Below are 25918 nucleotides of genomic sequence, written 5' to 3' on the forward strand. Positions count from 1 at the left end.
CATATGGGCTTAGCGAAAAGGTCTCCCAATCTAGATCAGGTCTCACCGCTACATAAGAGGCCACATCAGGAGCTCCAGATACAGTAAATTACTCACAGCTGAAGTATCATCTCACCTGGATGAACTGTTTGGGGCCCTGAATGGGAGTGAGGGATGTGGTGTAGGGACATGTGTCGCACTTGTTCCACTTACAAATTATAGTGGTTGACTTTACTGAAATCACTAGAAGCCTGTGGAATCAGAAGGTAGTCAGGCATGGATAATAAATAGCCACACTCACATTCTGTGAACAAATAAAGGTAGAAGAGTTGACACACCAGTTGTAGTATTTAGAGCACAGAAGGAACTACCCATTGATACAAACACTGAACCCAAAATGCAGTCTACTCCTCTATCAAGTGGTTCAAGTTATTCATTTAGACCATTTCAAAGAGCAGGGTTGTAGTCCCTGCCAAAAATCAATGAAATATCTGGGTCTTGCAATGCTCACAGTTTCTCTTTCCACAGCTACTTTTTCAACATTTGCTGCTTTTGAGTTAGCCAATGTTTATCCCTTAATTAATAGGGAAAGATTATCCCCTCATTTTCACATGGCATACAATTTGTAGACAAGTAGCTAATAAAACAAATGTACCAAAGAAATTACCGGTAGAATGAGCAAATTTTGTGACTCATTAAATTCAATACTGAAAGCATGGGTATCCAAAACAAAAAATGTAATGGAATACTAATGGAAAGCAGTTGAGTGTCATAGAAGAAATGACCATTTGAGTGAATCAATGAAACAAGTTTAAAACCAGAAGAGTCTAATGATATCAATTTTTATTTTAAAGGTGTTGAGTGAAGAAGTTGCACTTTCATTGGTAAATCTTGCAGTCTAAAAAGGGTTCGATCAATGTTCATTTCTGTTCCTTGCACCCCAAAAGCTGTTTTGGCTGTGGACGGTGCACACAAATCAGCATAGAGGAAATCTGGAATTTTACTGCTCCAAGAAACTGAATCAAATGAGGTTGAAATTGTCAGGTTTCACTGAATTATAAAAGGACAGACCGGTGACAGTGATGGGGTACAAATCAGCGAACATTCAGAATGGCAGATAGACTTGAGAGTCTGCATTACTTCAAAACATCCCTACCACACTCTGTCTATCCAGAATTTTTGTTTTATCTTTTAGATTGAATCAGTGATGACACAATACTTTCTACTTTTATTGTTAATCAAGTGCATCATCTCCATGTTATCCTTTCTTAATCCCATATTAGCATCTTTTTAAAAATATAGTTCAAGTTGAGAAACTATAGCAAAACTACCACAGTTATATTTAGTTTTACTTGACAGATTAACCTGACAATATTTTATTGGAGTACCACAGGCTGACTGACTTTGCAATGCAAATTCAACCAAAGCACAGTGAATAGCATTCCTGCCTCAGTATCAGTTTTCTGAGTTCATCACACTCTACAAACCTGAACACAGAATATGGGCTGTGAATCTGAAGTGTAGTCTTTCTTAGAAGTCATTAAGCCAGGGTTCTGTTTGCTCTCTCAGGTGGACCACTAAATATTTCATGACACCATATCAAAGAGCAGGGCAATTATCCACTGTGTGCTGATCGATACCTGTGCCATAAATCCACATCAATTAATAAACATTATCTGGTTGTCATCATGTCAGTGATGCATGGAAGCTTGCCATTGACAAAATGACAGTCTAGTTTCCAAAAATCACATTTCACATTGGCTGAAAAGCACTTTGAACCAGAAGTCACATGATACAAAATTTCATTCTCAAGAGAATAAATGTCAGCAGTTTACATAGGCTTTCATGTTTACTGTTCCACGATTTAAATTATGTGCAAAAGTTCAAGATCTGCAAAATTATCAGGGGAAGGTTGATGGCTTCATTACAAATGAAAAAAGATCACTTTGCTCAGAGAAAGCAAATACATAGATGACTGAAAAGGCAGATTTGGAGAAAACCATCTTCACTCAGTCTCAGGCATGCATATGCTCTCTCTCTCTCTCTCTCTCCACCCCCCCCCCCCCCCACCCCCACTTTAAGCTTTGGCACATATTTGCAAGCTCATTCCATCTCCTTGGTCATGCAGATTTAGTGTTTTGGGAAAAATGTAACTGTTTAAATACTAACAAAGGTAAGGGGACACTCACCCAGATATATATAATTTCAAACATTTTCCACCAACTGCACATTAGTCAGTGAAGACATACAAGTGTATAGTAATAAAAACTAATTTCTGCCACAGTCACACAGAAAGTAGCACAAAACCCAACTTTATAAATCACAGAATGGAGGTTTATTTTGAAATGCGTTATATTCACATATTACAATCATTGCATTGTAGTCAATGGAAAATAACATCAGATCTACAAACGCAACCTTCAAGACAGAACTGCAGTAGAGCACTAAACAGATCTCAATTTAAAAACAAAATGTGGCAATACAACAGATAAAATGTTCAAAAAAAAAAAGCCTATACAAAATTTCCTCAAACCCTTATAATGTGCTGTTACTTGGAAACTGCTCACAATGCTGGCTGATTGGATAGTCACAGATATTCTTAAAAACATTAAAATTCTTTTCAGATCATCTTTTACACAAGTATTACAGAGGCAATGGCTGAACAAAAAGATTACAGTGCAAACCCAAAAGAAGGGCAAATGTGAATGTACTTTTAAGATTTGATTTTTAAACTTTAAATCAGGGTGCAAGGTTCACCTGTTAATGGCAATAAGAGTTCTACAAGGCATGTAACCAATGCCATAGGCAATCCAACCCAAGCCATTGGATTACATGGCAAAAAGATGTCATTACTACTATAGTATCCTAGAAAAATACTGAATGTGATGTATTAAGGCTTCTAAATTTTTGATTAAAAATGTATCTCTGGGTCTTAAAGATGCTTAATTATTTTTCTACAATTTTGATAGGAGATAGTAGTACCATTTCGAGTTCCATTTTGAAGAACACTGCATGGGTCTACTTATCTTGCAAATCATTCATTATTACAGTGATCATTGTTAACATCTTTAAAAACGTATCTTTAAGATGACTAGGTCTGTGCAAATTAAAACCTGCAGCACTTGCAAGCCAGAATGAGCATTGGCCTAACAAGTTAGTATTTCCCAAAGGTTTTTGGATAAACAAGCTGCACAGTAATGTATAACAATAAGTCTTTGCCAAATTTAAATACTAACATGCTGTTTGTGTACTTTAAACTTCAAAACTTGACCAAGATAATGTCCATTTTTATGGAAAATTTAGACATCATATTATGCATAATCTTTCTTAAGTATTCAAAACTGTCAAGGGGAAAAACTTAAATTGCTTTTGGGAATTACTAATACAAGTCCAAATACTTCTATGACTTGAGTGTGCCAATGGAAGTTAGACAGCCAAAGTTATAATCTAATAATGATCAAATTGAAGAATCTAGTATACAGTACTTGTATAATAACCATGCAAAATTCCTTTTGCATAATAAAACTGTGCAGTCACCAGCCATTACTGTAACCATGATTAAAATCTGTATTGAGATCAACATTTTCTATAGAAGTAGAAAGTATCTAAAACTAAGTACATATTGACTGGGTTAATTCACCATTAGTGCTTTATAGTTTTCATAAAACTTTCAGAAAGTAATCTAAACTATAAGTAATAAAATGAATGAGCACAACTGGTCACTTTTTCACAAGTAAAACTAACTGCAAACAACTATGGTGCTGAATTGCTAACTAAAAATAAAAGCATACTAATCAACTTGAATGTTTATTCTCACAGTACACATACTCAAAAATACAATAAATAGCGTGAAAAATTAGAACTGGACATTGATTTTCTTCAAACCACAGTTTGCAACCCCCTTAATGTTTATAATATTTAAATACTATATATATTATATAAATGTAGTACTGTATATATAGAAGCAGCATTTTCCTAATTTCAGCATACAAAATGACTTGCAGAAGATACTGAAAAATACTAGCAAATGGAATATGGCTTCTGAAGAAAGTAATTATGGAAAACAATTCTGCTGGTTTTATCTACACCTACAATAAGTGTCAATTCAAGTAGCTATGAAAGATTAAATCATAAAATTAATCAGGTGATTTTACCAATGCATATATAAATGCACCATGCATAATTAAGTCACAAATATAGGAGTTTATACTTCTTTACTGGCAAGCAGTTATCAGCATTTTAAATAAATGCTGAAATATAATTTGATTGCTCAAGATTTACTTGCACTGCCAGTATCTGAGGAAGGCAAATTACTGTATCACAGTGGCAAACTATGCGGACAATGTCAAGAGCCTGCATGAGAAAAATATGGTAGCCAAATCTAAAGAAAAATTGTGCTCAAAGATATCTCAAAAAATTAAACCTCAGTAAAAAGGTAGTAAAATCCCAAACTGTACAAATCTGACCCATAACAATAGCTATGTACAAAAGTCCTTTTTGCTGCAGTAATAAAACTTTGGCAATGTGGAAGTGATTTTAAAAAGCCTTTACTTTACTGAGAAATAAAATGTGTTGTGCATGGATATTTCTTTATGGACATAATCTTGCAGCTCAAAGAAGATAACCATAATTGCGGATTCTCTGAATTGGTTCTTTATCCCAAGTGTCCACTGAAGACTTCCACATATTTGCTGTTCCTAAGGAATAAAAGTAAGCCTATTAGGAAATATATAAACTGTCTTCTAAAGCTCCCCTGCTGATTCAGTAGCTGTTCCACACTGTTTCAAGATTGTTGCAGGTTATAAATATCAATCTAAATATTCAATTTTGTAGATATAAAGATATTTAATGGAACAGACTATTTTACTTTGCTATCAAAAATTCCCACCATTATATATTTTTTCTTTCCATTTAATCAACCCAAGTACATTTGTGGCCATTTTGGTTCATCTGTGTTATTACAAGCGTTTAAAAACTAATTCCTTTCTATCACTAAGAGACAAAGAAATACAAGATAAAAAATACAGAAAGATACAGCAATAAACTGAATCCACATGTCAATTAGGATGGTTCTACATAATTAATATGCACAATTACATAACCTGCAGACCCTTGAGACTCTTTCAAATGGGAAGAGAAGGCAATGTTAAAGCCACAATTGTAGCATTGAGCAGATGAAGAAGTTATTTCAGTAAAATACTAGGCAGGAATAGAAAAACACAAACTTTTACAACGTCACAGTCAAACTACAAGCCTAAACAAATAAAATACTTTAGAGCACCTGATGAATTTGGTGCACCCATACATTCTAGAAGACCAGAGCTCTCACCACAGTGATGCAATTTTAAGACAGCAAACATCTATATTTCAAGGGAGAACTCAAGACAAGATCCATTCCAGTGTAAGAACTGATAATGAAAACAAAGGTACACAAATGAATTTGTATTCATTCAGTTTACATTATGTTGCAAGAACATGCACATAGAAAGTTGCCTCCAAGCTTTAAAATAAAACTGTCAAATTGTGGATTTTCTGCCATATCCAATTTTTAAAAATTCAGATATTTTTGAAAATACTCTCCTTTTAAAATATTTGACCTCAATTTCTTATAAAGACCTTTCAATATGAAGACTTTTGACAATGACAGCTGTCATCATTTATATTTAAGTCGTGTTTAGAACTAATGGATTGTCTATATTTCAGGAAAGGCTCTAAGAATAAGCCAGGAAATTATAGGCCGGAGAGTCTGACAACAGTAGTGGGTAAATCACTGGAAAGTATTCCAAGGGACTGGATACAAGTATTTGGATATACAGGGAATGACTAGAGATAGCCAATATGGCTTTCTCTATGGTAGGTTGTCTCTAACCAATCTTATTGAATATTTAAAGCGATTACCAAGAAAGTTGATGAAGGAATGGATGTTGTCTAATATGGACTTCAGCTAGCCCTTTGACAAAGTCCCACATGGGAGGCTGGTCAAGGCAGTTCGGTCGCTTGGCATTCAGGACATGATTGGTCATTGTATTTGATACCAACTTCACAGGAGAAGCCAGAGAGTAGTAGTGGATGGTAGCCGCTCAAACTGGAGGCTTGCTATTAGTGGTGTGACATAGGGATCAGTGCAGGGTCCCTTGTTGTATGTCATCTATATCAACTAAATGAATGATAATGTGGTAAACTGGATCAACAAATGCGTGGATGGCACCAAGATTTGGGGGTCTAGTGGACTGAGAGGAAAGCTATCAAAACTTGCGGTGGGACCTGGACCAGTGGAAGAATGAGTTGAAAAATGGCAGATGGAATTTGCCACAGTGAACAGTAGAGCACTGAGGAGTCTGGTAGAACAGAGGGATCTGGGAATACAGATCCGTAATTTTTTGAAAGAAGGTGGATAGTGTTGTAAAGAGAGCTTTTGGCATAATGGCCTTCACAAATCAAAGTTTTAAGCACAGGAGTTGGAATGTTATGTTGAAATTGTGTACAATTTCAACATAACATCCCAACTCCTGTGCTTAACACTGGTGACACCAAATTTGAAGTATTGTGTACGGAGCACCTACCAACAGCAAAAGGTATCAATAAGATTGGAAGAATAAAGAGAAAATTTACAAGAATGTTGTCGGGATTTGAGGACTTTAGTTATAGGGAAAGGTTAAATAGGTTAGGACTTTATTCCCTGGGGCATAGGTGAATAAGGGGAGGCTTGATAGAGATATACAAAATTATGAGGGGAATAAATAGGGTTAATGCAAGTCGGATTTTTCCACTGAGGTGGGTGAGTCTAGATCTAGAGGTCACAAATTAAGAGTGAAAGGTGAAATATTTAAGAGAACTAGAGGGAGAACTTTTTCCACTCAGATGGTGATGCACATGTAGAATGAGCAACCGCAGAAAGTGGTGGATGTAGGTTCAATTTCAACATTTAAGATTGGATAAAGTACACAGTGTCATGGTAGCAGTTAGAGCAACACCATTACAGCTCAGGGCTTCAGAGTACAGAGTCCAATTCAGATACCATCTGTAAGGAGTTTGTAAATTCTCCTCACAATCCTATGGTTTACTCTGGGTGCTCCAGTTTCCTTTTGCAGTCCAGAGATGTACCAGTTAGCAGGTTAGTAGGTCACTATAAATTATCCTGAGATTAGGCTAGGTTGCTGGGAAGTGCGACTTGTTAGGCTTGTTCCACACTATCTTCAAATAAATAACAAATACATGGATAGAAGGGTTATGGAGGGCTACGGTCCATGGGCTAGGCATAACAATTTAGATTGGATTAAATGGGCTGAAGGGTCTGTTCCTACGCTGTAATGCTCTATGACTGTTGAAATTTTGAAATATACAACCAAGTGTTAATGGATTCAATATACAAATTATGAATTTAGATCATTTAATTACAAACAAAATTCTAAAAAAATACAGTGGATTCCAGTTTATTGAGAGTCAGTTAATAAAAAGTAATCAAGAAAACAGCTGAGATTCTGTTTATTTGGGACACTATGTCACCTAATTGTGACAGGAGGCTGTTGTTGAACCGTTTCTAACTACCTTCAGATGCTGCACTTGTCTAACCATTAGACACACCACCATGCTCAGAGTGAACAGTTTTTAAATAGAGTCAGATGTGCGCATTTGTGTTCAAAAAGAGGTGATTTTTGTCATTGACAAGGCCATTGACATTGACATTGGTCAGGGTCGACTACAGATGCTGCATCCTAGCTATCTTGATACGCAAGCCAGGGCAGTACAATATAGAACAGCTGATAGATCCAAAGGAATGGCAGAGACCGATATAGGTTGGCACCAGCGACGTTGAACTCAATGTAGGTCTGTCTCAGGGACTCCAACTCTAAATTTTTCCTCTGTATTTACCCTGAAGCCTTCCACATGACTGGATATAGCCACAAGGAAATCAGTTCTTTTTTAAGGCTGACATAGCCTGAGGGGGTAGCGGGCATAAGCTCTCTACCTATTGAATGCTCCCAATGGTGTGCATCTCAAATAGCCTCTGATGACCAAGTCCAGCTCCTGGCCTTCACGTGTGACTTAGCTTCCAAGCCCAACTGAACCTTTTCTACTGACAGGAGAAGGGGCAAAGATGGGTTACTGGCACCTTAAAATCAATTGCATCGGGCAGATGGGACTCAGCTGTTGACAGCTCATCTAGTAGAAAGAAAACTGTCACTGATAGTTGGCAAGAAATAAGCAGTAAGACAATTCAGAACTGTCATGCTCACTGCAGTTTCAAGCATACAGGCTTGGAGCAGCCAAAAACAGCCAGAGGTGAAAATGAAACGGTTGCACTATTTGAACAAATTAGGAATTACAAAGAATTTGAAGGCATTGACAATCATTTTGAATCTTCCATTGAAAAAGAAGATTTGGAGGATGCAATTGTCGGTAGCATTGTATGAATGTATTAAGTTCACAGTAAAATTTATTATCAGAGTACATACAACCCACCATTCTTTTTCTGTGAATATCTTAGAAAATCTATAGAACAGTAACTGTAAAGATCAATTAACAATGTGCAAATATAAATAACAATAAATAACAAGCATGAACTAACAAGATAAAGAGTCCTTAAAGTGAGACCATCAGTTGTGATAGCACCAGAAGTAGAATAAGTGTAGTTATTCCTTTTGACAAGCCTGATGGTTGAGGGGTAGTAACTGTTCTTGAGGCACTTGCACCTTTACCTGATGGCAGCAGTGAGAAAAGAGCATGGCCTGGGTGGTGAGGACTCTAGGTTCATTGGATGAATTCCTTCGATGTCAATTAGGAACAAATTCAGTTTTACAGTACTGTAGTAGTGTCAATAATTTATGTATTTAATACTTAACTTGTTACTCAATTGAATAGTAGTGTGATTTTTTTAAATAGGTTTTTAGCCATTTCTACGAAACTTCAGCTAATTAGGGAAAAAAGTACTGGTCCTGATGTGTCCCAATTAACCCAAATCTATTGTATATGCATACAAATTATAGTATAACCATATAAAGTTAAAATTACACCCATAACAATTTTGTTGAAACTCGTCAAGAGCATTTCCAGAAAGGCCCACCCACCCGTCTATAAAAAGAGACTGACATAGATGTAAAGGGTTTTCCATAAACAAGAAATGGATTAAAAGGAGAGAAAGAAGGGAATATCGGAAATAAGGTTTACCTGGAATGGGAAAATTCAATGTTCGTGCCATTAGGTTGTAGACCACCCAGGTAAAATAGGAGGCATTTTACCTGGCAGCTCATTTTTAATTCTCAACAGAGAAGAACCAATTAACCATATAACCATATAACAATTACAGCATGGAAGCAGGCCATCTCGGCCCTTCTAGTCCGTGCCAAATGCTTACTCTCACCTAGTCCCACCTACCTGTATTCAGCCCATAACCCATTCCTTTCCTGTCCATATACCTATCCATTTTTTTAAAAAAATGACAAAATCGAACCTGCTTCTACCACTTCTACTGGAAGCTTGTTCCACACAGCTATCACTCTATGAGTAAAGAAGTTCCCCCTCGTGTTACCTCTAAACTTTTGCCCCTTAACTCTCAGCTCATGTCCTCCTGTTTGAATCTCCCCTACTCTCAATGGAAAAAGCCTATCTACGTCAACTCTATCTATCCCCCTCATAATTTTAAATACCTCTACCAGTCCCCCTCAACATTCTGCACTCCAAAGAATAAAGACCTAACTTGTTCAACCTTTCTCTGTAACTTAGGTGCTGAAACCCAGGTAACATTCTAGTAAATCTCCTCTCTGTACTTTCTATTTTGTTGACATCTTCCCTATAATTCAGTGACACAATACTCCAAATTTAGCCTCACCAATGCCTTGTACAATTTTAACATTACATCCCAACTCCTATACTCAATGCTCTGATTTATAAAGGCCAGCATACCAAAAGCTTTCTTCACTACCCTATCCACATGAGATTCCACCTTCAGGGAACTATGCACCATTATTCCTAGATCACTCTGTTCTACTGCATTCCTCAATGCCCTACCATTTACAATGTATGTCCTATTTTGATTAGTCCTACCAAAAGGTAGCACCTCACACTTATCAGCATTAAACTCCATCTGTCATCTTTCAGCCCACTCTTCTAACTGGCTTAAGTCTCTCTGCAAGCTTTGAAGAACTACTTCATTATCCACAACGCCACCTATCTTGGTATCATCTGCATTAAATATTTAACCAACTTAAAGACACAAAAAATCCAACTTCAGCATTCAACGAGTGGAATTGGATAAACATTTTCAAAATCTACTTTGTGTTTCACAAGTGCATTAACTATAACTATTTTGACTGGTTTGAAGTCAACAGCTAAAACATTATAAATCAATTTTCCAAATAATCAATTAAGAATAAAACTGAGGATTTAACAGAATTAAAATTAACTCAAAATAGTGAGCAATTAAGTGACTTGAATAACTAATATTTAAATCAATTTTTAAAATAGATATTAAAATATTTACTTATGATTAGAATTACTACAGAGGTTCCCCATTAGTCCAGGTACTATTAAAGTACTATATATATCAAAATCTTGATACATAGCCCAATAAAATACAAAATCAAAATTATACACTGTAGCATAATTAATTACATACACTTTCATACACTGAATGGAAATATCTAATAATTTCAGGAATGAACAGTTTAAAAAAATCAAATGTATGAAACAAAATATAATCCTGCAAGATATTAAAGTGGATTGAAATTATGAATATCACCTCAAACTAATGGTATAGAACCATAAAATAGGCAAGATATACCCTCTACATCAGCCACACTTTGGTACAATCAATGGGCTACCATCAAAAGACATATTATTCCATTGTCAAACAAGAATTTTCCTTTCTCTATGTAGATCTGCTAAACTGATTAAACACACCATTAGAGTAGACAATTCTAATAATTCACCTGAAGTTGCTAAAATCAAACTCTACCATGTTGATAAATACAAGAGATTCTGCAGATGCTGAAAATCTTGAACAACACACACAAAATGCTGTAGGAACTTGGCAAGTCAGACAGCATCTATGGAAGGAAATGGATGGGTCCCAATAGAGGGTCTTTATAAACATCAACTGTTTATTCCACTCGACTGATACTGCCTGACCTGCTGAGTTCCTCAATGTTGATGTACTATTTCCCAATTATGGTTTGATAATGCTTGGAAGCAAATGTAAAAGGTTATCTCTACTACTTACATTTTATAGGTTACTTAGAATTCATCATCTGCTTCCGTTACTTCATTTCGCTTTTGTGAAGGAGGTTTCCACACGTCACTGCTGCCACTTCCATCAGAGGCATCATCTTCATTTTCTTCAGCAGCCCAATCTTCATCCTCTTCAAGTGGCTCATTTTTCTCATCTTCACCAGGGTATTGTCCATCTGAGTTATTGCTCTCTGAAACAACACCTTCTGTTTGCCTTTGTACAAACCATCCCCTGATGCTTTCATAACTCATATGTGATCTTGCCACAAGATCATCAAGGTCCTCTTCATTTAAATATTTGTGTTTCAAATAGTATTGCTCAAGTACATTTTGACCTGAAGCAGCAAGTCCCAAAGATGTTTTGTTCGATGTTGTTTCACTCCAATTGTGAGACCTTCCATTTCCTCTGTATCTTCCTCTTCCTCGTGGTCTACCTCTTGATCTACCTCTACCTTTATACTTTCTGAAGGAAATGTGGGTTTGTCCATTTTGACTGTCCACATTACCACTTTGATAATAATAGTACCATTTCAAGTTACCATTTTTCCAAGCATACCTTGTATCTCCAAACCAACTTACTATATCAGTTCTGGCCAGTCCACTGTCTGCAGCTAATTGGTCATATTCCTCAGGGGATGGCCATTGTGTGCGGACAAATGCACTTTTAAGCAAATGTAGCTGCTCTGGAGTTTTCTTATACAGTCTACTAGCAGCACCAGACATTACTTTTGGTATTGCTAAGCCACTAGCCAAGGACGTAGCATGAACTTGCCCATAATGTGATTTGGTGCGCCCTTCTTCAGAGTCCTTATGCTTGACTTCAACTTCCCCATCGATTCCTTTTCCACTCTCATTTTTATCTTCTGAATATTTAACTTTTCTTCTCTCACAAAACCAGACATCAATCTCTCGCCTGGTGAGTTTTGTGTCAGTCCTTAGCTTGTTAATCTCATCATCGGTGGGAAATGGATTAGAAAGAAAGCTTTCTTCAAGGATTTGAAGCTGCTCTGTACTTTTCTCCTTAAACTTCTGAGGAGTAAAATCCGGGAAGGCGTGCCACCCATGTTTGCGCTGCTGATTTATTACAAGGGATTCAGAAGCTGTGTCATCACCCGAATCCAAAATTATGGTGTTGCTGACTTCAGCAACGTTAATGCTTTGATTACTTTTTGAATTCCTGTGATTATACCTTGTGTCGCTGAACCACTTCTTGATGTCACCTCTTGAGAGACCTGTTACTTGTATAATTCTAGCAATCTCTGCATCGCTGGGAAATGCATTTCTATTAAAGCTGGCCTTCAGCTCTGTCAGTTGCTCTTTTGTCTTTTTGAGGCGGACACTGTAGGGATCAGTGCCCGAGGCAGAATTAAGGGAACCTCCTTGTGAAGCAAGTTGAGGAAGCTGCAAGTTGTTTGGCCTTTTTGCTTCAGGACCTACCTCACTTACCTGTGTTCTGCGTTTTGGCCACTGCATTTGATTTGTAACTCCAGCAACAGTGACAGTGACAGGAGAATTCCCAGCAACCACATTTGTACTGGTAACTTGTGCCAAGACAATGCCTGGCTGACCAACTATCTGACAAGGCTGGAGGATTTGCTGCAATCCATTAGATGTTGAAATCTGTGCTGGTATGACTGTAATTGTTTGTGGTATAGTGTGCACAGTTCCATTAAACAGTTTTTTTTTGGCATCTTCCACCTCCTCTGGGGTCCAGCTGATACCATGTTTAAGCCGTTGAGCAGTGAACCAGATTTTAATTTGTTCCTCTGTATATTTTGTCTGAGTTTTTAGTGTTACAACTTCTGAACGTGTAGGATAGGGGAATTTGTTGAAGGAGTTCACTAGGTGAGTATTTACATCCATATTAGTGTTATATGTTGGAATGCTGTTTAAAGGAATCATAACTTTTGGAATTAAATTAGAATTTGGAGGTGGTATTAATTGACTCATACCTGCTGAATCAATTATTACACCATTTGTTTCTTGATTAATGCAAAGTCCACTGGTACTGGTAGATCCCAAGACTGAGTTGCCTCCCACAGATTCATCATGGTTTTCTTGTCTAGCAGCGAATTCATCCACCAAACTTGGAGACAGAGAGATTCTTTTGGTCTCAGTTTTATTTTTTATCTTCATGATTGGTGTCTTACTCATTGATATTCCTGTTAAAGCAGCTTCAGTGTTTTCTGCCAGATCTTCATTTGTAGGAATCCCATTACTGTTGCATTCTTCAACAGTCTGTTCAAAGACAGTTTGATTATTGTGCTTCACCATTTTAAGTTTAAAATTTATTTCACCTGAATGATATCTAGCATTATGGTCATTAAGAGTATCATATTTTTTGGTCATAAAATTACATTCCACGCAGAAGTAGGATGGATTGAGAATAACATTTGGGTGCTTTGAGTCAACATGTACTGTAAATTTATTTAAGTCCTGGGTTTCAAAAGTACAATATTTACATTCATAGCCTCCTTCTAGTTTCTTGATTTGATTATCTTGTATTTCCTTTTCTGAAATAGTCTCATCATCAACTACAGCACCATCTGCTGTCAAACTCTCATCAGAAATATCTGGAGGAAGATCATCATCATGTGTAATCATATCCAGATCTTGGTTCTGGTCCAGACTTTCGTTTGCAGGGACCATACAAGGAATTTTAGACTTCCTTTTGCTGGCCATGGTCAGTGGTGAAAAGTAGATTGGTTTCTCAGAAAATGTCAATGCCACTGCAGGTTGATCTATCTTCAGGCTTATCTCTTAGGTTCCACCCTGAAGGCAGTAGTTCTATCACAGTGCATTCATCTATATATAAAAAATAATTAAATGTTACTTCAGGACTACAAAAGCTACTTACTTCTCAACATTATTTAATAAGCATCACTGGAGCATTAACTAAATAAAGAACACTGACCCCGATGTGAGCAGAGTTTCTAAAGCAAGACAGCAAAAGCCACACACTTAACTATATAAATAGACCAATTTCACCTTATATATATTCAATTCTAATTAGAATGCCTCACAAAAAGAGCAGGTCAAGACTACATGCAGCAAGACGTGGATAGTATTCAGGCATAGGCTGGGAAGTGGTAAACAGCACTTCCAATATGAAAGTGGAAGGCAATGATGATCTCGAAATGGAAAGTCTAGCCACTTCCTTTGATGTTCAATGGTAGTACAAATCAATACTGTGTGTCACATTGATCAAAAAAAAGTTGAGCAAATCACAAACACTGGTGGCTGAAAATCAAAATAATTGCAGAAGCCGTAAATCCAAAATAAAAACAATTATTGGAAACATTCTGGAGGTAATGTAGCATCTGTGGAAGGAGAAACGGATACTCTTTCATGCTTTTCTGATGAAGGGCCCTGGAGCTGAAACATTGACTTTCCTTCCACAGATGTTGCTCAGCCTTCCACAAGTGTTTTCATCATTTTATACTTTTAAGAAAAAAATCCAAATATTGTTGCAGATAAGAGGCAGTTTATCCTATGGCATCAATCTCACTCTTCAATTCCCTAGAATGCATAAAAGCAAGAAAAGGGAGTATGAGGGAATCCTTGCCAGGATGACCATCTCTTATAACATAACATAATTGAAGACAGGTAGCTCTATCCATTCATATGTACAGCCATATGTACATTATAAAATGTAAAACAATTTTTGCCAAGCCAACTCTGACTGAACCCATGACCACTACTAGATGAAGGACAAAGTTAGTAGCAAACAGAAGCACTACCACGTGCAGATTTCAATCCAAGTCAGACTTATACTAATGTAAAAAATATAATTATTTTTCATGGAAGCTAGGTCTAAACCTTGAAACACTACTCAATAGCTGTGTGGGAGCACTGGAAAGACTGCTGCAGTTCAAATTGATAACCCACAACCAACTTTCTAAAGGCCAATTAATGTGGATCTTGGTAGTTAAGTATGCATTAAAGGAATAAAATAGACAAAGATTAGCGGAGTGTTGACAAGTAATAGTTTCCCCCAGCGACAGTGGTGGGAATTTGGAACTCACTCTGCAGAAGCCCTCAATTTAAAATAAAACTAAAAATACACGAGGCACCACCACATAGATACCGTACTGGTGACAACAGACTGGTAGAGTATGTGAAGAAGAGACCTGCACACTCCAAAGGACCTCAGTCTCCTGAGAAAATAGAGGTAACGCTGGCCCTTCTTGTACACAGCCTCTATGTTGGTGCTTCACTCAAGTCTGTCATCCAGGTGCACACCCAGGTACTTGTAGATCATAGCATCAGAAAGCCAGTTGTCAAAAATCTATATCCTAGCTAAATTATCACTCATGGAAAAAAACAAGTTCAGGAAAATATTTTTGTTTTAATGAAAACTTAATGACAAAAGCTGCAGAACAAAGTAATCAATGAACCAATTATCTTCCAATCAGAACTTACCCCAATACAAAATTATTCTCAACCTCACGATGGTTATGTCTATTAGTAAAATCAGAATTCATGAACATTTGGTGCTAAATATACTGACATTAAAATAATAAAATGGATATAAACTTTTGTGTGACTTTGTTGTATATGGATTTTCACGGATTCTATTGTTTCTTTGTACTTACTGTGAATACCCACATAAATGGTAGTGTAGTGGTTAGTGCGACACTATTACAGCTTGGGGTTCAATTCCAGCATCCTCTGCACATCCTCCCCCACGAAATGTGTCGGTTTTCCCTGGGTACTCTGCTTTACTTTCACAGCCCAAAGACATACCAGGTAGGTAAATTGTCCCATGGTTAGGTTAGGGCTAAATGTGGTTTGTCAGGGGTTGCCTGGGTGCCATAGCTCAAGGGGCTGGACAGGCTTACTCCGTTCTGTCTCTCTAAATAAAGATTTAAAAATGAATCTCAGGGTAGTACATGGTTACATATGTGTATTTTGAAAAAAAATTTACTTTGAATTTTTGAGCTATGTCATGCAAGTAACATTACAATTTTAATACATCTATTTTTAATACCAATTTTACAAATTCAGAGAAGAGGACATGACATTGAATTTAAATAATATAATAACATCAGCTGGAGAGACCAGACTTGGTTTTACTAGCTGAAGCAGTCTTGAAAAACTGGGACTTGACAATGAAGTGAATAACGTATAGCATTTTATTCAGATCACATGGCTTCAAAATTTTATTCCCTACTCTACAATCTGGATCACAGACATTTGTTCTACAGCTAAAAATCTGCTATTTTGGTTTAAACATACAGCTAAGACTAGAAAGTCATATTAAATCAGGGGTTCCCAACCTTGCTTATGCCATGGGCTGCTACCATAAATTGAGGGGCCTGTGGGAATCTCTGCAATGTATCTGGTTTTCAAAAAAAAAGAACAAGTTTCTGCCTTTAGGGCAACACTAACTAAATTTAAGTAACATGCAGACTTGGATTTGCAATTCCAGACAATGAAAAAGTATTACTGATTTACAATTCTCTAAAAACAAATTTATTTTTAACCAATATAAAAATACAGAAAGGCTTTCTTTTCAGGCACCATATTCTTCTACCATATTTCAAATATGGCTTCTATTTGACAAAGATGCCTGCACACTCACACAGAGAGGCACAAACACAAAAGGACAGACTGAACAGGGCAGACCCACACACACACAGGAATAACAATACCACATTATGCTGTTAAGTTGGTTGGCCAGCAGCTAGAGTTTTAGACCACTGATCCAAAGACAGAAGCTTGAATCTCACCATCAGTAGATGCAGAATTTAAATTCAACTCAATAAATCTGGAATTAAGATGTCCATCAGAATTTGAAGTTAACATAAAGCAACAGCCTCTGATACATCCCAAAAGAAGCATGAGTTAAAGGTTGCACCATTAAAAAAAAATCAGGCATGTACTAGCAGGAATGGTACATGTGAATATTCGATTTGTATGCAAATTAGGTATGACGATCACGGGAAAGAACTTGGGCAGATAGAAAATCTAATCACATTGTCAGAATGTGCCAATGTGTTAAAGTTCATATTATTACAACTGTATAGAAAAAAAACTTCACAATTTTGTTTCTTAATAACTCGACTCCAATTTAATTACACACATCTGAATCCTTTAACTTTTTAAGGTGAATATCTTTAGAAAATATCAGGCAGGTGACACGACTAGGTAATCTGTTCTTGTAATGTGGGATGAGGAATAAATAGTGGTTTAGACACCAGAGCTTTCACTTTTGAGAATAGCTTTTTAAAAAAAAATACACGGAGTAACAGATGCTTGGAAAAGGCTGCTAAAGGTAATGGTGGAAGCAGATACGTTACTGGTTCTTAAGAGGCTGTTGGATATTTGAATACACAGGCAATGGAGGGATGGGTACCATGTGCAGGGAGAAAAGATTTAGTTTACTTTGGCAATATAATCAGTACAGACATTGTGGGCCAAATGGGCAGTTCCTCTGCAATACTGTTCCGAGAGTCCAGAGTCATAGGCATTTTTAGTTTTGCAAACTGAGCCTTGGTTTAACATTGTTTGAAAGATGACACTTCTAACAGTATTTCAGCACCATATAGTGAGTGAAGTATCAGGTTAGAAAATTGATCAAGAGTAAGAGTTCCAAAACCTTTGGAGACAGGTGACAGATACGTCAAGCTTCACGATCTGACAAAAGAGAAGCACAGACAGTTCAGATGAAGGGTCTTGACCCAAAATGCCAACTGTAATTCTCCCTTAACAGTTGCTGCTTGACCCACTGAGTTCCTCCAACATCTTGCCTGTTGTTCATGATCTGGCAAAAGCTTGCGGAATGTGCAGCCCACACTTCCACAACGTTGGTGGCACTGGTTATATGCACACATTGCTCAAGAAAGATTAATGACCATGCATTTTTTTTGAAAGCAAAGAAAATCATCTCTCTATCCCTCAGAGAGTGCTCAATGACGGCCTCAGCTCTTTTCTTTTGAATGCTGTGGTAAAGCAATGGACACGTCAAAGGACCTTTGCATAAAATTAGTTCCAAAAATACATCTTCAAGAAAGAGAAGTTATCAGAATGCATTCATAGTCTGAAGTGCACACTCAGAGTTATGTTGCAATAATTAAAAAATACAATACCCATTTCACTATAAATACTTAGACCCAGAAGTAAATTTTATTTGACTTGTTGACCCAGGTAATAATTAAATTTGAGCTCAAATGAATTTTAATTCTAATTTACCTAAGGTTTCAGTAAATGAATTCTCATAAATGTAAATCACAATTAATAGTCAACTCCAACAAGAGGATTGCATAACATGACATCTACATCTGTGCATGTATCACCAGCATAAGCCTAATAACAGCACAATACTTTGAATTATATTTTGGAGCAATAACATTCAAATATAGCCATGCAATAAGTTACATGGAGACAGGTATAAGAGTAGTGTGAAGCTGAAATCTTCCCATACAATTGAATTTTATTTTACCCTACAGGATAAGTTCCATAACAGAAAAAAAATGTCTGTTTTTAATCTGTTCTGTAAAATGCACTCATTAGTTTTAAACAGAATGTTTTTCTTTTAAATACTTTACTTCTCAATTTTTTGGTCAAGAACATAACAGTCCAGTGAGTCATGAGAACTCGAGCCCAAAGCAGATTACTCACAAATTGTTAAGTTTTTCCCTAGCAGATCAAATACTGTATGGCCCAGCTCCCTAATCAGCAGTGCTCATTACTTTAAAATCATGATAAAAATGTTAACTTTAAGGACATTAAGGAAAACTCACTATTTTTAATTCAGAATGAAATGCAGTTAATTTGACTTTGAATGCCTTGTGCAGAGTTTGTCCACTACCACAAAACTAAGAATGAGGTGTGATACCTGAAGTTGTGCATTCACAGTGCCCAAATCCAGCAAACATTGAGCTCCAGCCTCAGTTCTAAGAGCAGGATATGAAGTTCCAATTATAAAAGGTAGAGGATTGATATTGATAATAACACTACAACAGAAAATTTTGCTTGGCCTGGCAGTTAAAATTGTACACGGGACTTACTTATTACAGTCCCACTGACTTCATGATAAGCACATGGGAAAAAGAGGGTTTCTAGCAGATTTTTTAAAAATTGAGCTTAGGTATCACTACAAGAGTAGTAACTCATTATAGGATGACTCAAATAAGTTCCTTTGGCATTTAATTCACAAGTCAACACAATTAGAAGAACAATCTGATCTCTTGTGCATTGATATTTGAGGCCATCTCTGACTCAGACTTCTCTGGGGAAAATAAACAGTACTTCAGAAGCTCCTTTCCAGCCACTTTTCTGAGTGCAGTGATCAGTGCGCCTACTCCCAATGATAACACATTGCATATGATATTCTATTCGTAAGAGTAAAATGGATCTATGCAAATGAGGCCAACTCAAAGCTTTGCTGCCCTCTAGAATTAAAAAGTTTCCATTCAGTATCAAGCTGTTCTTGAACTTATAGTAGAAATATTAATACTATAAAGAACAAAAAGTTCAGCCTGATGAAGATCATCAGTCTTGAAGCAGTAGTTCAAATCAGCTGCTATACTACAAGGTTAAAAAAAACTAACAGGATCTTAATCAATTGCTCCCAGCATGCTTTGAGAACATGATTACATTTCATGTTCACTTCCTAGGAAGTGCACGTACGTAAACAGAAATGAATGGTTAACCAAAGCAACACACACACAAAATGCAGAAGGAACTCAGCAGACCAGGCAGCATCCATAGTAAAGAGTAAACAGTCGTCGTTTCAAGCAAAAACCCTTCATCAGGACTGGGGAAAAAGATAAGACGTTGACTCACTTTTGTGCATGCTACTTGGATTTCTAGCATCTGCAAATTTTCTCCTCTGAATGGCTGACTTAACCATTAGAGCATGGCTATATTGAAAGTGACATGGTCACAATGCAGACACGTTGAAACACAGCAAACACAACCCATGTCAGGATCCGCACTACGCTGGAGGTCAAGTTTTGATTCACTGAAAAATGGGTGAGGTTTCACTGAACTTTGGCTTCCTTTCAAACCTAGAATTTCTTTGCACTATAAAACCAGTAGTAACTGAAAATCTCAGCTAGACAAACAAATTACCATGATTCACATCTGTCCCTACTGTACTACCCACCTCAGTTATCATTGAAATCATCTGCAGGAGTAAAACTCTGCACATTTAGTTCAAGAGATTACATTAAAGAAAATAGGAGAAAAAGGATGAATAACAGGATGGTATTTTGAAGGCATGTTTCTTGGTAGCTCATTGGAATTTTCAAGCAACAGTCTGAATTAACAGTAGCTTTAGTTCTCCACATTTCCAGTTTACCAAATTTATCATTTGCAAACAAAATTCAAGGCACTTTCAAAGCTTTTTTTAAATGAATCCTCCACTAAAAGTTCCCTTACATTCAGCCTTGCTGCATCGAAGTGTTCTCATTCAAGGCTACATTATGAAGCTGCAAATACATCCCATCCTTGTTGATTTCTAATGCTTCTTATTCAGTCATAGCCGATCCCATTTGCCCTCGCTCAAATCTATTTTCCTGCTTTTCTCGTTACTACAAGCTGATTCCTGCAAACATTCCTGTCCTTTAAAACCACCTCTTTTAACGAACCTCACTTTCAATCTTCAAAAATATTACGAGGGGACAATGGAAAGCATGAACAAGCAAAGCAAAACAAACTCACGTTACTATGGCAGAAGACAAAATTGTGAAACTGAGTGAAAACATAGAAACAGAAAATATGGAGTGATGAGCTGGGAAAGAAAATAAGGGAATTCAAATTTCAACAAATCTGTTTTGGAACTTCACTGCTGAGTTGCAGTCTATTTTGGCATATAGTAGTTGATACAGGGATAAAATGTTTGCAATACTCCTCTGGACTTACCATGGTCTCTGCTTGTGCAATTACATCTTATTTCCCAATATCAGTTCATTTTTGAAAATTTAAGTAGGTATATATTTGTTAAAAATCTTCAGAACCTTTAAGCTTGAAGATTCACTGACATGAGGGCATATAAAACCATCTACCCATATTAATATTCACGCCTGTTTATGAAGAAATGCAGTGCTACAAAGTGCATCTAATTTAAATTTTCATGTAAAGTTTATTGAAGCATGCTTTCAGAAAACGAGATAAAACAAAACATGCAGCAATTTTACACTTTAAAATGATGCCAAATATTACTCTTCTCTCCTTAAACAAAAAGGACCTCCACAATCACAACACTTCTGACTTTACAGTTTCAGTTATTTCCTAGTTTACACCCAAAGGTTCAGAAGCAAGTTTCAACACAATTCAGAAACAAACTCCACGGCAACTTTACAACACAGCAAGGTACTTTTATTAATTAATGCTGACATGCCAAAATACGTTACACAAACATGACAACTACAGACAATGACTTCCACACTGTGCTATGTCAGAAGCAAGTTCCGTTAAAACCTGATACCAAGCCAGAATTAGAAACGGCAGCACCAAAAGCCTGAGAGGAGAGCTTTGAAAGATTTGCAGTTGCCGATTTGTAATGCATTTCTGACAGCGATGCCCCAATCTGGTGGCATTCCTCTGTAATGACATAATGTTAGTTCCCTTTGGTCAATTAAGACCACCTGCCTCACTTGGGGCAAATTAAGCCCCCTGTACACCGTTATCCTCCACAACTGTCGTTACAAGACGAGTTAGAGAGAAGAAACAAAGAAAAGATACTTCCCCCAAAGGCACCGTCCCGCAGCTTCCATACTGAGCGGTATTATGATGCAGCAGGGAACACACAGGGCACCCACCTGAAGGAGGGAGGAGGGAGGGAAGGAGGAAGGTCAGGGGTCGTGCGCAGTCCCGTTCCCACCCTACCCCACCCCAGCCAACCAATAGGAGTCGGCAGTGGGCGGAGGGCGGCAAGAGCGGGGCGCGCCTCCGGCTAGGCCCCTTTTGTCCTGCCCGTGCGTCTTCCGCCGACAGCTGAACGCGCGAGGCAGGGCGTCTGATTGGCGTGCGCGGAGGGAGAAAGACGCCGAGCGGTGCGCAGGGGGAGGACGCTGATTCGTGTGCGCGGGCGAGAGACGGCTCAGAGGATGTTGATTGGTGCACGCTGCACAGGGCAAGGCGTTGATTGGTGGTTCTGGCGCGGTGCGGAGAGCACTGATTGGCCCGCACATTGCCTAACGGTCAGCGCCAGTCGGTTCTATGACGCGTCGATGCTGGATGGAGAGACGGGGAGCAGAGGGTTGCGGCCTCCTGCCGGCTCCTCAGTGTCGAGTGGAACCGATACCGATGGAAATAGCGGCACTTCCAATACCACCGCTTGCCGCCTCACCTTCCCCTTCTTTCGCCCTTTAAATAACGGATCCGGCCGGCTGGAGCGGCTCACGACGAACGGTTTGATATCAACCCGGTTAATTAATCCGCCGATTTATTTTATCAAGAGGGACGACGCCCGACGCGTTGACGTAATCGGCTCGTATCTGACGATTCCAGCCGTAAACCATTCTTTACGACAGCCGCAGGCCGATCAGCTCCGGTGATAGTCCTTTTGAGGTAAGAAGCGCACTGTCCTCATCACGATATGCTGGAGGAACTCCGTGTCGAGCAGTGTCTGTGAATGGTGAGCGATGGTTAACGTTTCGGGGACCTTTAGCGAAGAATCCGTCCAGCTTCAGGGACTCGAGCAGCGAGGAGGGAACCTTGCGTTTTATTCCGGCCACGTGGTTGTTAATGCAATCATAAACAAGAACCAATCGCATCCATCCTGGACGGACCCATTTATTCCAACTCGTTTTTAACCACCTGTTCCAACGTTCATGGCACCATGAACAGCCCTACGTATGAGCTTCCATATATTAAATTAAAACGTCTTAAGTACATTAATTCTTAAGACCAGAACTTGTTTCCCACCTGTCGCAGTTATTTTTAAATAACTTGTGCTTTGAGTCTTTTTCATTAAATGTCATTCATTACACTACTATGGAGATATCCGTATATAGAGCGACGTGTATTTTTTGACTTGTGAATTATCCTACTTATAAACGTCTAATTAAAACAAATCATTGATTACACAGGGATAATGCTCAGTAGGTTGACTTCTATCAAATTTGTAAAACGTACCTTTTATAAAACTGTCTTGGTTTGCTGTAGGATAGTACGAGACTATGATATAGGAGCATTTGGCCCATTAAGTCTCTATTTCATTATGACTGATCCATTTTCCCTATCAGTCCCATTCTCCTGCCTTCTCCCCATATCCTGACTAATCAAAAATCTATCAACCTATTCCTTAAATACACCCAGTAACTTGGCCTCCACATGGACCTGTGGCAATGAATTTCACAGATTCACCATTCACTGGGTGAAGAAATTTCCCCATCTCTGCTAAATGGATATCTTTCTAATCTGAGGCTGTCCCTTCCGGTCTTAAACTACCCACCACAGTCATTCTGCATTCCACTGACAACAGGCCGAGCCCTCAAACACTCATTATAAGCCTTTCAATCCCAGAATTGTTTTCATGAATTGTCTTTGCATCCTTTCCAGTGTTAGCACTTCCTTTCGTAAAGGGCCCAAAACTGCTCCCAATACTCCGTGAGGCTTTACCAGTGCCTTAGAAAGATTCAACACTACTTCCTTGCTTTTATATTCTAGTCTTCTCAGAAAGAATGCTAACATTCCATTTGCCTTCCTCACCACTGACTCAACCTTCAAGCTAATCTTTAGGGAATCCTACATGAGGGCTCCCAAGTTCCTTTGCACCTCAGATTCGAGTTCTCTCTCAATCTAGAAAAAGTCTACACTTTTTTTCCTTCAGGCAAAGTACATGGCCTGTCACTATGTTCCATCTGCTACATGTTTTGTCCATTCTCCTCAACTGTCTCAAGTCCTTCTGTATTCATTCTGCTTCCTCAAAACTACCTGCCTCTCTGCATATCTTTGTACAAGGGGGATGTTACAGGTAAGTTCTTTACACAGAACACCTTACCAGGGGTTGTGGTAGAGGTAAATACATAAGGGACATTTAAGAATCTCTTTGGTAGTGTTACGTACCCCGTAACTGGGTGTCTTACCAGCAAAGATAGAAGTATCCGTTGGGAGTCTGGTACTATTTTCAAAACAGTGTTTATTAGTAAAATATACAAATCAATATCAACAATGCAAATAGATAGATAGATAGATACTTTATTCATCCCCATGGGGAAATTCAACTTTTTTCCAATGTCCCATACACTTGTTGTAGCAAAACTAATTACATACAATACTTAACTCAGTAAAAAATATGATATGCATCTAAATCACTATCTCAAAAAGCATTAATAATAGCTTTTAAAAAGTTCTTAAGTCCTGGCGGTAGAATTGTAAAGCCTAATGGCATTGGGGAGTATTGACCTCTTCATCCTGTCTGAGGAGCATTGCATCGATAGTAACCTGTCGCTGAAACTGCTTCTCTGTTTCTGGATGGTGCTATGTAGAGGATGTTCAGAGTTATCCATAATTGACCGTAGCCTACTCAGCGCCCTTCGCTCAGCTACCGATGTTAAACTCTCCAGTACTTTGCCCACGACAGAGCCCGCCTTCCTTACCAGCTTATTAAGACGTGAGGCGTCCCTCTTCTTAATGCTTCCTCCCCAACACGCCACCACAAAGAAGAGGGCGCTCTCCACAACTGACCTATAGAACCTATAGAAATATACAGATAATACACGTTAGCAATACTAAACCTAAAAGTGTGGGTATAATAATAAACAAGCTCTATTGTTGTCTAAGGGATAATGAATTATCATGGGAACGTCTAAAGTTCAGTTCATGTAGGCTGAGGTAGTTGTTGATTCTTTTGTTGTAACCGTTGGAGGGAGAGAGAGAGAGAGAGCGAGCAAACTGACAGCTACAGTCATTCAAACCTTCCTTTACTTTCTTGATCCGTCGATGTGTTGTTGTGGCCATTCAGGTATGACCCCTCTGTCCTTTAGCTAGACCGTTCTTCTATGGTGGACTCATCACCCAGGCAAGGGTGGACACACACACAAGCCCCCACCGGCCTCGCTATAAACACAGAGTTAAAATTGACCGATCCTTCGTTCAGTCTTCGATGCCCCACACTTTTCTCGTGGGTTCCAACACTCAAGCAGTGCTCACTAGTGTGTCTCTTGGTGCGTCTCCCCAGACCTCACTTTTATCCCTACTCACAGGGTCTCAGGTGTCAATCAGTTTTGAATGGCTTAGTCCATCAAACCAGCCCACTCCGGCTGTCCACTGAGGAATTTTAATGAACAGAATGGTACCAAGTAAACAGCCCTCTCCAAAAGACATAACAGTAAATCAATGGCTCCTCTCCTCTCTCTTATCAGCAGCAGATGTTCCAACTTGTTTTTCTCTTAATCTCTCTTTCTCTCTCATGAGCAGCGTGGTAACAGTAACAGTTTGTGATTCTCCCAGGGGAGGGGGAAACATGGGCAACTCTGTACCCTTCTGCCCATCAGAGTTGTTCATCCTTCGTAACACCCCCATCCTTTTAGGAATTTTCACCAAAGGGGAAAATTAACTAGTACAGCGTTTTACAGGATTACAGAGTTTAGCAAAAAATACAGAAGTGTTTTAACTACAAAGCAATACAGATATACCTTCAACTTAGCATCTAGATAAACAGTCAGCGATTACATTGTCACTTCCTTTAATATGGTGTATCTTAATATCTTGTATCTTAATAAATTCCTGTAGCATCAGACTCCAATTTAATAACCAC

General features: G+C 38.2%; 1 protein-coding gene across 1 annotated transcript; it reads right to left on the bottom strand.

The window, feature by feature from the left end:
- Positions 1-2291: 2291 nt before the first annotated feature.
- Positions 2292-22950, bottom strand: LOC140730216 (zinc fingers and homeoboxes protein 1-like). The gene is made up of 3 exons (XM_073050375.1): positions 21975-22950; positions 11198-14010; positions 2292-4676 (listed from the first exon to the last, which is right to left on the bottom strand). The coding sequence occupies exon 2, from the start codon at positions 13885-13887 to the stop codon at positions 11212-11214; it is 2676 nt and encodes an 891-aa protein (XP_072906476.1). The 5' UTR covers positions 13888-14010; positions 21975-22950; the 3' UTR covers positions 2292-4676; positions 11198-11211.
- Between the last annotated feature and the right edge of the window lie 2968 nt (positions 22951-25918).

Source organism: Hemitrygon akajei, chromosome 1, assembly GCF_048418815.1.
Source record: "Hemitrygon akajei chromosome 1, sHemAka1.3, whole genome shotgun sequence".
Classification (NCBI taxonomy): domain Eukaryota; kingdom Metazoa; phylum Chordata; class Chondrichthyes; order Myliobatiformes; family Dasyatidae; genus Hemitrygon; species Hemitrygon akajei.